The sequence below is a fragment of the Pteronotus mesoamericanus genome, unplaced genomic scaffold (assembly GCF_021234165.1).
Source record: "Pteronotus mesoamericanus isolate MK-2021 breed Mesoamerican mustached bat unplaced genomic scaffold, CSHL_Meso_final scaffold_476, whole genome shotgun sequence".
Taxonomy (NCBI): Eukaryota; Metazoa; Chordata; class Mammalia; order Chiroptera; family Mormoopidae; genus Pteronotus; species Pteronotus mesoamericanus.
This window is the reverse complement of record NW_026555318.1, coordinates 3,561,882-3,573,927: the sequence shown is the minus strand read 5'-3', so window position 1 is coordinate 3,573,927 and position 12,046 is coordinate 3,561,882. Positions and strand designations below refer to the sequence as shown.

At 40.7% G+C, this 12,046-nt stretch overlaps 1 protein-coding gene across 1 annotated transcript in view; it reads right to left on the bottom strand.

The window, feature by feature from the left end:
• Nucleotides 1-1,735: 1,735 nt before the first annotated feature.
• The window catches only part of KPNB1 (karyopherin subunit beta 1), a 29,703-nt gene continuing 19,392 nt past the window's right edge, over nucleotides 1,736-12,046 (bottom strand). Inside the window, exons 16-22 of the mRNA XM_054593772.1 lie at nucleotides 10,983-11,065; nucleotides 9,819-9,926; nucleotides 9,255-9,398; nucleotides 9,040-9,145; nucleotides 8,284-8,398; nucleotides 6,273-6,434; nucleotides 1,736-5,397 (exon numbers count right to left, since the gene is read on the bottom strand). Of these exons, the coding sequence (XP_054449747.1) occupies nucleotide 5,397; nucleotides 6,273-6,434; nucleotides 8,284-8,398; nucleotides 9,040-9,145; nucleotides 9,255-9,398; nucleotides 9,819-9,926; nucleotides 10,983-11,065 (719 nt within the window). The 3' untranslated portion in view covers nucleotides 1,736-5,396. The remainder of the gene's footprint in view (nucleotides 5,398-6,272; nucleotides 6,435-8,283; nucleotides 8,399-9,039; nucleotides 9,146-9,254; nucleotides 9,399-9,818; nucleotides 9,927-10,982; nucleotides 11,066-12,046) is intronic.

The window sequence follows — 12,046 nt, the reverse complement described above, 5'->3', positions numbered from 1 at the left end:
GGGTTATGGGGCAGGTCCCCAATTGGGGGTGTGGGAGAGGTAACCAATTGATGTTTCTCTCCCGCTCTCTCCCTCCTCCCTAAAAATAAATAAAACCTTTAAACAAAAAGTTCAGGGAGATGGTTCCAACCCCAACTGGGAGGGAGGACTTCATCCCTGAATAAGTTTGACAATTGCCAAAAGGTTAAGAATGGACCTCATAGTGAATTAAGACAAAAATCGCTTTACTATTTAATTTCAAAAACACTTCATCCAGGGCTCTCTCTGCTTCACCACAGACCTAGCTTTTTGGGAGCAGAGACCCATCTGCTCCTCCTACCATGCAGCTATGCAACAGCCCGGGGGGACAGCACAGTCTGTGGTCAGCGCTGCTTGCCTGGCCCACGACTCTGAGCAAGGTGCTTAACCTCTCTGTGCTTGTTTCTGCATCTGTAAAATAAACCTAAAATGATGCCTCTGTTATAGTGTTGGCGAGGACCATTTTTATTCCACTACCTAAGATGCTTATTACAAGCCTGGCATCTGCATAAAATGGATGCCATATGACGACTGTTGACTAATCCTGTTCCCATCCCTCCAGTTAACCCATGGTTAAGAGGCTAGCCTGGCCCTGGCCAGGTACCTCAGTTGGCTAAACCGCTGTCCCAATACACCCCCAGTCAGGGCATACAAGAATCAACCAATGAATGCATCAGTAAGTACAACAAATCAATGTTTCTCTCTCCCTTCCTCTCTCTAAAAAAACAAACAAAACACCAAGTCTGGCCTGAAGACATCCAGCAAATCAGAAGCAGAAGAGCTGAAGAGCCCAAGACATCTGAGGCTCTGCCCTTCAAAGGCTAAGTAATGCCATTCTAGAAACTCCCTGAACTGTACTGACATGTCATTAGTTCAACAAATATTTATTGAAGGTCTACTATACTTCAGGCGCTGATCTAGTCTGGGGATACAGTGGTAAATAAGACAAAAGGGCACCACGCTGAAGAGCTTACATTATAGTTGAGAAAACAGGCAAAAAGAAAAAAAAGCAAATTTAAAATATACTCTTGTAGTCCTGTGAAGGAAATATATGCATATTACATGTACAACATGGACTCTTGAAATGATATTGCTAAGATGCTGACAGCATCTGTCTAGGGCAAATGTGAGAAAAGCTTGGGTTTTGTTATCTGCTGGACCTGAAATTGAATTTGAGCTCCATGTGACCTTGGTCTGGTAAGTCAATCTTTCTGCCTCTCCTTCCTCAACAGTAAACGGGAATAGCAACTGTTAAAGTAGTCCAGAATAAGATATAATGAACATATAAAATCTTCCCAATGCTTTACTATTTTTCATTTCAGGCTGGAAGCCTTGCTAAGGCTAGGTGGAACTGTAGCTTTGTTGTGTTCTTTTTGGGTATTTGTTGAGGAAGGGAGATATGGAAACGGGGAGTTACCTTATGAACTGTTTAAATAGATTTTTGAGGGGGAGCAATCCTTCCCTGCCATTTGATAATGAACCAATGCCATCTTTTTCTCTAAGCACATCTTTCCTGGAGAGACATCCTTGGTTGGTTACCATCACTCAGGATTTAATACAGTCGGTAAGAAATGTTACCCTCTATAACCTAGTAATCCAAAACTGGACGTAGAAATAAAGTATTAGAACTTCTGTTTGTATTTACTTTTCATATAATTGTTTTTTAATTCTATTTTTGTGTCTTATTACATAATATATGGGTACAGTAGTACAGGTATGTAATTTATAAACATTTAGGGCATGATCAAAATTTCTTAATGAGAAGTGTGTGCATCCAGAAAAGGTAAAAGGCCACATGGAGCCTAAGGGAGGAGAATTAAGGTTAGCCCTCATTTTATTTGCGCAACATAAACTAAGTACGTCTTTCCATAAAGCAGCCTGTAGATGCCACTGATATGCTAGTAAGCAGGAGGGTGAAAGGACCCCGTTCCTTAAGTTCTAAATTAGTGTTCTTTTCTCTTTAAGTTTCAGGGGGCAAAAGTGGAAGTAGAAATTAAATACATGCTGCAAACTAAGTAAAAAGCCAACCTTTGGATGAGCCTTTAAATAGCCCAGAGCATTAACCTGAAAAATACGCACAAGACAGGGGACAATCTTTAGCAGCCTCACAATCACTCCAAACAGGAAACCTCCTTCATGTAGCACTTTTGCACTATTTCATTTGTAGGAAATACTCATTTCCCATTACACTATATACAGTCCATTTTTAAGACAGATGTCTGCCCTTCCTCTCCCCAACTCACGCACACATCACCACCACACGCTCCAACTTCTTTCAAACCATTCATTTCACCTCCAAGGAGGTGACACCATCTGGAACCAAAAATGAAGCAGCAAAATGTTCAAAATAAAAATAAAGCGGACTTTATTTAGAAGATAAAGGTGGTGGTATCAGTTTTGGTTAATAAAGTTGGGCTCAAGTGTTTTAACAGGTCTTTAATGCCATCACAGACTGGCATGCCAAGGGCATTCTAAATGCCAATTACAGATTGAAATTGTTTCAAAAACCAAGATGCTATCAAAAGCTGATGGAGTTTGGATTTCTCTTAAAGTCGGACTAACACACTTCTTAAATATGAGTGACTAGATTACTTGGTTTTGAAAGTGAAAACACTACACTGAGCAATTCCCCTCCCTTTCTCCTCAAGTCCCTAAGGCAGTATTACAGTTGCCTTTAGACAGCCAACATTTCAACAGGGGAGCTGAGGGGAACTTGGAGAAATGAAAAGCAAAATTAATAAATGTAATTGTAATTGATATAGGCAGCTGCCACTTGTGGCAAACCAAAGCCTAGTCTGATGCCCATTTTCTTCACGTTTGCATTGACATCTTCCCAAGCAGACGGTAACTACATTCTTGAAGGAATGTGCCAAGACTAGGGTGGGGAAGGCCCAGGCAGAATGGACAGAATGCATTTTGCATCCAGTTGCCTTAGGTGGTACAATCGATTAAGGATAAATACCCAGACTATGGAAAACCCACTAGCCAAAGGTAACTAGCAAAGATTAAATGCATAACCAGTGCAGAATAACTGCGAGGCACCAAGACCACAATCCAGCCAGCCAATTCTCCTCTCCATCACTGAATGGATCTGGGAGAAAGCATTAGTAACAGCACTTATCAACTGCTTCCCTGGAACAAAACATGACAAAACACACGGAAGGTTTTGTTTTCATTATGGTTCTTGGTGTACTTTATTCTCCTGCTGTCTAGCTAAGCAGCCCACACAGGACAAATGGGTAGCACTGAGGAATGATCATTTTTTTTTCTCCCCAATATTTCTGCCCCATCCCTAAGCCCTGACCAAACCCTATCTATCAGGAATGGTTAGCGTATCCTCCTCCTTTTCCTCAAGGAACTAAAATTTAAACAAGGCATTAGCGGGCCAGGTCTCTTCTTAGTAGGGCTTAAGAGCTGGTGCACTCTATTCACAACAGAGCGCCTTTTCTTCAAACACCTGGATTTTTTTTTTTTTGTACACTGGTTCATAGATCGGCACTTGACTTTGAACCTGGCACCGAAAGGCACAATATCTGATACCCTGTACAAGAGCTATTAGAGATGCTGCCATATGGATGGGTAAAACTGAGCCAAACCCACTTATGAATGCAAGGCTTGGATAGGGAGGGAAAAACATGGCAGAGAAAATATGTAAGCCCCTATTTTTTTTTTTTTTTGCTAGAATGAAAATGAAAGTGGGAATTTAAGGTCTTATTTTTTAATCCTCCAAATATTAGGAAGCATTTTTAAAAAAAAATTCTTCCTTGGTGTTTTTCAAAGTAGCATATTCAAAATGCCAGCAAAAATTCCTAGTAACTGCAAAACCAAAGAGGATCAAAGCTCACCAACATCCCTTATTGCTGAAAGAGTCTAAAACCCAAATTCGGGGTGCCCTGTTCCCCGTGTAAAAGGGAAAAATAATTAAGTCTGATTTATGGTAATCACAGCACATCACACTTTTAAAAAAATATTAAAGCGTGTGACCAGGGGAATGTTTGACACCATTTTATTAATCTTCAACTTCAGTGGAAAAATATAACCTTTTTCAAGTGCCACTTTCATCACAAGAGTTCTAGTCTATATATATATATTCTTTTTTTGTTGTTGTTGGTTAGTTGGTTTTGAAGTGCAGCAAGAGACCAATACCGCATTGCAGTCAATCAAATAAGAGAACAGAAGGCCAAGCAGTTTCCAAATGGTTATTTTATCAGATTGTTCGAACATTAAATTTATCCTTGTTTGCAATCCAAAATAGTTACCTGAAGTTTGCTGTACGTATTTACTTTATTATGTATTTGTTTTCTAAACTCTTTGGCACAATTTTCTGGGGGCATTCAGACTGCCTTGATACATGTCAGAAGAGAACTTTTGTGCTGCCAATCTGAGCATTTAAATTTTGGTTTGTTTGGGTTGTGGCTTTCTTGTTTTTGAAGTCTGCGTTCTTTATTTGTAACAATTGTATTTTTATTTTTTCTATATCCTCTAACTCCAGAGTTTTCTTTTTCCCCCCTCCCCCCCAATTCTACATTCACAGTTGAACCATATTATTAGGAAAGGCGCCTTGATGAAAAGATCAGGATGGGAGCTCTGAACATTCGTCAGTGTTTTCCCTAGAATTTAAAAAAAAAAAAAATACACAAACCTAAAGAGCGTCTTTCCCTTTTTTCTTTTTCTTTTTTCTTTTTTTACATCTCTTGTGCTGCATCAGTAGACCAAACTTCAGTTAGTTTTATGAAATGCAATGTCTAACCCCTTTTTTTCTGGGAAAAAGAAACTGCAATGACGAAGTTGAGAATGTGGATACCGCCTCACTCACACACACTCATTCTCAGACTAGACTGTAAAGAATCCCTCACCCTCCTTTTAGCCAGCACGTATACAGTACCATGTGGCCAGGGACACCAAAGGTGGGCTCAAGACCCAGGCTCCATCTTTCTTATCAGTAGCAAAGGCCAAGCTGCCTTTTACAACAAAGCACCACAGCTGAACCCAGTCCCTCCTCCTCTGCCGAACTAGTCATTCCACTCAACACTGGCCAAAAGACAGAAAAGCTAGTTCTAGCCTCTGCTGGGAAGAGATAACTTTCTTTCTTTTAAGCAAGTAAATCCATCGTTTTTTTCCTCTCTTCCAAGATGGCCGACGTTATGGTTTTCTACGAAGTCAGTGCTTACTTAGCTCACTAACAGCGTTGCTGTTGGCGGCTGCGGCTGCGGCTGCTGCTGTGGCAGGATTTTCAATGTGGTGTGTTTTCAAGCCTCACTCACTCATCCTCTCATTCCCAAACATTCAGCATCCGTGCACACTCCTCACTTCCGGGTTTTTCAAAAGATTGGAGATTTCCAGTGGGGGTCTCAGGTTATCATCCCAATGGTAACAGATCTAGAAACAGATGGGAAAAAGGTGAATCTTTGAGATCACATATACTCAATAGAGCCAAATATCTCTCTGATTCCTACAATTAAGTACTCAGAGGACTGAATGAAATGTGTCAGCTTTTCAAGAACTGATTATTTTTCTTTTCTTCCTATGTGCCTTCTACCTGTTCTTATTAGCACCTACATCAGAGGGTAGCAGGGAAAGTCAAGATAAAACTCAAAATAGCCACTTTTACTGAGATCTGTGAAATAAATGTGTATGTGAGAGGAAAATAAATTAAAACTACATTGCCAAGCAGGATCAGACACCTCTGACTCTGGCTATCTCCTTGAGAGGTAAGCAATGTCTAAAAGTACTGTAGTGAAGAATGAAAAATTGGTTGAGTGTTGCCCTGCAAATCAAAAGGTCTGATTCCCGGTCAGGGCACAAGTCTGGGTTTTAAGCCAGCCCCGGTCAGGACGTGTGTAAGGCGCAACTAATTGGTGTTTCTCTCCCTCTGTTCCCCTCTAAGAATAAATAAAAGGAAAAGGAAAAGGGCATGGGGAGGGGAACAGAGAGTAGAAAAGAGAATGATGGGAAAATGCCATTATCAATTTTAATTAGGGCTCAAAAAATGAGGGGACTTCAGTGAATTCTAGTTATGTAAATATAAGTTGTGTTCTTCACCATGAGGAATCAAGTATTTGTCTCAAGGAAAGACTGAGGTTGTCTGACTCTTCCACTAACAAGGCTTAAGAACAAAGGCCTGGCTCAGAAGCACTTAAATGGGCAAGAATACGAAACAATACCAAATGAAGGGCCGCCTTGTCAGAACAATCTAAGTAAAACGCTCTTCCTCCCCAAGAAAGCAGAAGAAGGCAATAAACACAAGCTCTTACCAAGCTTGGTTCTTCAGTTTCCTCAGTTCTTTTGTTGCCCACGTAGCGAGGGTTTTTGCTTTGTTAGTCTTCGATCTCCGTCCTTCAGTTAACAGTTCATGGATCATTGGCCTAGCTTCTACTAATTTCAGTACATCCTTCCCAAATGCTGTACATAAGTCCCTGTGCAAAATAAACACACCTGAAAATGAGCTCTTGACCTGATACCAATATTATGTACTGAGCCTCTCAAACAAGTGCTAAGCTGAAAGAAAAAAAAAAAGTAAAGACTACTTATTTTTAGACAGAGAGGAAAGGAGGGAGAAAGAGGAGAAGAGAAACATGGATGTGTGGTTGCCGCTTGCACGCCCCCTACTAAGGACCTGGCCCACAACCCAGGCATGTGTCCTGACTGGGAGTCAAACCAGCGACCCTTTGGTTCGCAGGCCAGCACTCAATCTGCTGAGCCACAGCAGCCAGGGCTCAAAGAAAAATTTTAATTTCTCCTTTTCTAAAATTTCTTGCGTAAAGTTAAAACTTCTTGGTCTAGCCCTGGCTGGTGTGGCTCAGCAGACTGAGTGCCAGCCTGTAAACCAAAGGGTTGCTGGTTCGACTCCCAGTCAGGACACATGCCTGGGTTGCGGGCCAGGTCCCCAGTAGGGGGCATGGAAGAGGCAACCACACATTGATGTTTCTCTCCTCCTCTCTCTCCTTCGTTTCCTCTCTAAAAATAAATAAAATCTTAACGCGCACACACACACACACACACAAAACTACTTGTTGGTCTACATACAAGTGTGCGCGCACATGTTTGCACTTAAGTTTCTTTGTGCTGCAATCTGGGCCTTTAGTTGTGAAAAATCTCTTAGTAAACTGAAACTCATTACAAATCCATTCAATTGTATCACCTTGAGGAAGTCTTTTCTGGGGCCTCTGCCTATCCTGTCTGCTGCACAGCTGGTGCCTTTGCCATCTCTCTTCTGTTAGATACTGATACCTGGAGAGCCTTCCTGGTTTATTCACTCAATATTGTAGAACACTTCTTCCAGCTGGGGGTGGGGGGGGGGGGATTACATATATGAATGATACACTTTAAAGACACTGCATTTGGTAGTGAAAGAAATCTTACGAATAAAAAAGTCTGCCCGGGCTGGTGTGGCTCAGTGGATTGAGTGCCAGCCTGCGAACCCAAAGGTCGTCAGTTCGATTCCCAGTCGGGGCACATGCCTGGGTTGTGTGCCAGGTTACCCAGTAGGGGGAGTGTGAGAGGAAACCGATCGCTGCATCTTTCATACATCAATGTTTTTCTCCCTTTCTCCCTTCCTTCCCTTCTAAAAATAAATAAAACCTTAAAAAAAAAAAAAAAGTTTAACATCTGCCCTCAACAGATAAAAAAAAAAATAAGGTCTAGAAGTAAAATGATTTACTCAAGTCATCCCACAGCTAATTCGCAGTACGATGAAACTAGAACCCAAGTCTTTGAGCTCCTCAAGACCAATGCTTTTTCAAATGATGCCTCAGAAACCCTCTATAGAGACTACAAAGGCAATTTGTTGCCCAACATCAGAATATGGCATAGACATAGCTCTGATGCTGCTTCTATACCTGAGAATTCACATCTTTAAGAGTTCAGTTAATTGGAATAGTAGTTAATACAAGGATATAGTATCATCATGTTAAAAGCCTTGGAACGAGCATAAAGAATGGCTATGTTCACCAAAGGAAATCAACTGCTTCTGTATGCTGCCTCTGCACAGCACCTGTTTTACTATAATATTTACATTGAACTTTTGTATTGGTAAAAAATAAAATAAATTTTTAATAAAGCTTTTAAAATATTAAGTGTCTAGAGCTAACATCTTGAATGATATCATTTGTGAGAACTCAAAACAGGATACCATCGGTTCTACTGGAGAAATCTCTATACCAAAGTAATATATAATTACCATCCAATCCACTCTCAAACATTTTCTTTTTTTTTTACATGTCCTGTCACTTTGCACCCAAAATTCTACTCAGGTACATAACCTACCCTATCAGTCCAGCAGCACAAGCTACTACTCCGTCTGTATGATCCTCATCTCCAGCAATGTGGTCAATGAAAGACAGAATAAATTCTACTCTGGGTTGTACGAGCATCACATCCGCTATAAAAGAGAGAGAAGGTCTGATGAACTTATTCCACATCTGGCAGGGCTACATTCCATTTCAAAACTTCCAAATACTCTAACCCCATCAGGCCGGTATCAGGCTGCGAAAACAGCTGCATATAATTATACCAAATTATTCTTTCTCAGATTAAGATGTCATTCAAGTCAACAGAAGGCAGATATTCCTCTTCTTTTAAGCTGATATAATGCAGAAGAAACAAATGGTTCCTAGAGGAACCATTCCTCTAGGCCCATGATATCAAACAAGTAAAGAAGTATCTCCCCAGCCAGTAACAAAACCATCAGGTGATAAAAGAAATCTGATCCCCCAATTCAGTTGCACAAAGTGATGTATGTGGGTCAAAAATTGCCATTCAAGGTTGGTGCACATGCAGCCAGCATCAATAGCTTTGCTGTATCCCATCCCTTGCAATGCTCAAAAAGTGTGATACAAAGTAGCAAAAGGGGGAGCAGAAATAATAAATGTATGCCCTCCCCCAAAGTTACTCTCTTCACTGGGCACTCTTCCTTTCTCCCCCTCCCTTTAGGTAGTAAGTGTTAGTTTACAAGCTACAGAATGAAAGACACAGCCCATTTGGCTAAGTGCACACTGAACTAAGTTTGGTTGTATACTCAACGGTGTACGTTCTCCTGGTCTCCCTTTAATCCCTGGACAATTCCGGTATAGGCTTCCAAGCAGCCTTCCCTTAGCTCATTCAGATAATCCACCATGTCATAGTCTGACTGTAAGAGACAAAGAAAACAATCTCCATCATATTGATTGTTTTTATTATGTTTGTCAAAGTTTTGCTCTTCCAATCAGGGCCAGACTAAAAGAGAGCGTTAAGCTTACCTTGTCCACCTGGGCTTGGGAGGCCTGCTGAAGAGTGTTCAATACAACCTCTAGGTATTTTTTAAACTCTCCACCAATAGCAAGGGCAATATCGCCAAACACCGACAGAATCTGTGGCTTCACAGACCTGTGGACATTCTCATTCTGACAAGGATAAAAACAGAAAAAGCAAATTATTAAAAGCCATAATTTGTTCTGTCCAAAGACTCAAACCTTTTTCTTTCTTCTTCTTTTTTAAATAATAAGCAACTAGAAATATGCTGGGTCTAGACCTTAAGGCCATACACACAAATTAATGGTGGTTATCTCTGAATAGAAGGATCATATATTTTATTTTCCTTGGCATTTTACTGGTCTTCCTAAGTTCCATGCACTGAGCACACATTCCTTTAACTTTATAATCTTTAGAATCATCTTGTGAAAATGAACAATTCCCTCCTTCACAAACCCACAGCCAACATGGGAAATTAAAGCCTCCGTCACGGATCTTGATATTTAACCATGTTTCCAACCAATGAGTTCTTCAAATACGGTTGAATGGGGGGGGGGGGTGTGGACACTCACCCCCAAGTTCTCCAGGAGGAGCTGCATCACCTCATCACAGAAAGGTAAGATGTTGGATTGCAGGGCACGACATAGGTCTCCCACTAAGCCCACAGCTGCCAAACAAACCTGCAAAGAAGCAAGGAAATGACCTATCAAACAGGAAAGGCTGCCTGCAGGGAGGGCTGAGGCATTATTTTTTACCTAGCTGCTGATCCTTTACCACTTGAACCTGGAGTCCAAGAAAAATAACCTATGTCCTAAGATTTGTTCATTTTAACAAATAATACGGCAGGAAGAGAACTAAGACCATCAAAGATATCATTAAGAAAAGACAATATTCACCAGGGATTGTGGTAGCTGATGCACGTGGTTTAAGAAGAAAAAAAGCCCTATTAGGATGCTACTACTTTGTTTTGATGTATCTAATACCGTTCCTCACTGACTACTTTTAGTTCAGACACTCAGAGCAACAAATAAAATAGCTTAACACTTGGGTCAATACACAGGGAAGAACTACCTGCACCACAGGAAACTTGGGTTTTTATCACAATGACCATCAGGTATGAGAATATAAATGTATTATAACTGATCCTTGAGCAACGTGGGGGTTAGGGTGTCAACACCTGCGCAGTCAAAAATCTGTGTAACTTTTAAAAAAGATTTTTTTTAATTGAAAAAAAAAAAAAAAAATTCCGCATGTAACATTTATCCACCACTCACGGGAGTACACATCACAAGGGCAGTAGGGGGCTATGAGATTATTGCAGTAATACAGTACATGCTTCAGTTATTTTCATATACTTATGATTTACTACTGCATTTTTACATTTGTTTACATTTCTGTTGACGAATGGCACCATGTCTGACCTACGTTCGTGTTATTAAGTTTTGATAAATCTTAACTTTTTGTAACATATTTGTGCCACTTTTGACAATATTGTGTAACATTTATGATAATGATAAAATAAACTAGTATCTACATGTATTTTATGTATTCATGACATATCTAATCTCTTAATTTTTCAATTTTCTAGTCTATAGGGTCCATGTGTGCAAATTTTTTCAAACTGTTGCAAATGTCCAAAAAATTTTCCAATGTATTTATTTATTGAAAAAAAGAATCACATACAAGTGGACCTACACAGTTCAGTGGTCTACTATATTTTTAAATGCATAGCCTACCTGATACTCAGCATAATTTTTTAATCCAATGCCCAGGAAGGGTTTAAAGGCCTCCATGTACTTTAGGAATTCACCACCCAACACTGTAAGGAAACAAACTATTACCACCACAGAGTATCACAGAAGTTAGCAAAAATAACCATCCTAGCTTTCCCAAAATATGTTCACACACTCAACAGTTTGGTGGCATATGAGTTAATTATGGATTCTATCATGAAGACATTCAGGTTGCCTTAATCAAAGCAAATTTATAACTCTTGGAAGGGCCTAACTATTAGGTCCTGGAGATGTCGTCACATCCCCAGAGTAGGATTTCACTCTGGCTCAAACAACCAAGTGGTATGGCCCTCATGGAATGTCAAGGTTAATCTGAATTGGCTGAACTAGCAATACTGCCTCTTGTCTCCCTCTTCATCTGACTACAACCATGTCCTCTTTGGAAGCCAGCTTAAAACTGGGTCCCTAGCAAGTCCATCAAGGACAGACTGAATTAAGCCAAAGCAGACTGGGCTTCGTATCCAAATTAGCCATTCCAGGAGCCAAGATGAACTGTTGTGCTGTTAGGGTGGCCACATGTCGTCCGACCAGGTAGGACACCTGCTCTGTAAGCTAGAAAGAGGTCTTGTCTGCAAGGGAGTGGCTCTCAGGTAACCTTATGGGCCACCCCTGAAGCAGCATTCCGGATTTCTGAAGTGCTCCTCTCACTATCCGAGTGCTCATTAAGTCAGACATGGCTTCCCCAAAGCAATTTTGCATAGTCAGACAGGTAACAACTAGAAATTCCTAGAATTCTCTGTTTCAATCCCTTCCATACCAGGCACTGTGATGTGTCAACCCAAGCCCAAAGCATTACAACCCAAACCAGGGGGTACCAAGTTCCAGGAAAGAAAATACAAACCTTTGCTTCCCCCATCTTGAAAAAAGAAACCTGATAAACCTGAGGTAGATGATAACACTCCCCTTCCAAAGGTTGCCAATCTGAGTTGTGAACTGGCTCCCCATTTACTTCAAGGAGAGTAAGTGGCAAGGCAGTGATGTACAAATTATGGTCCAATCAACTCTGA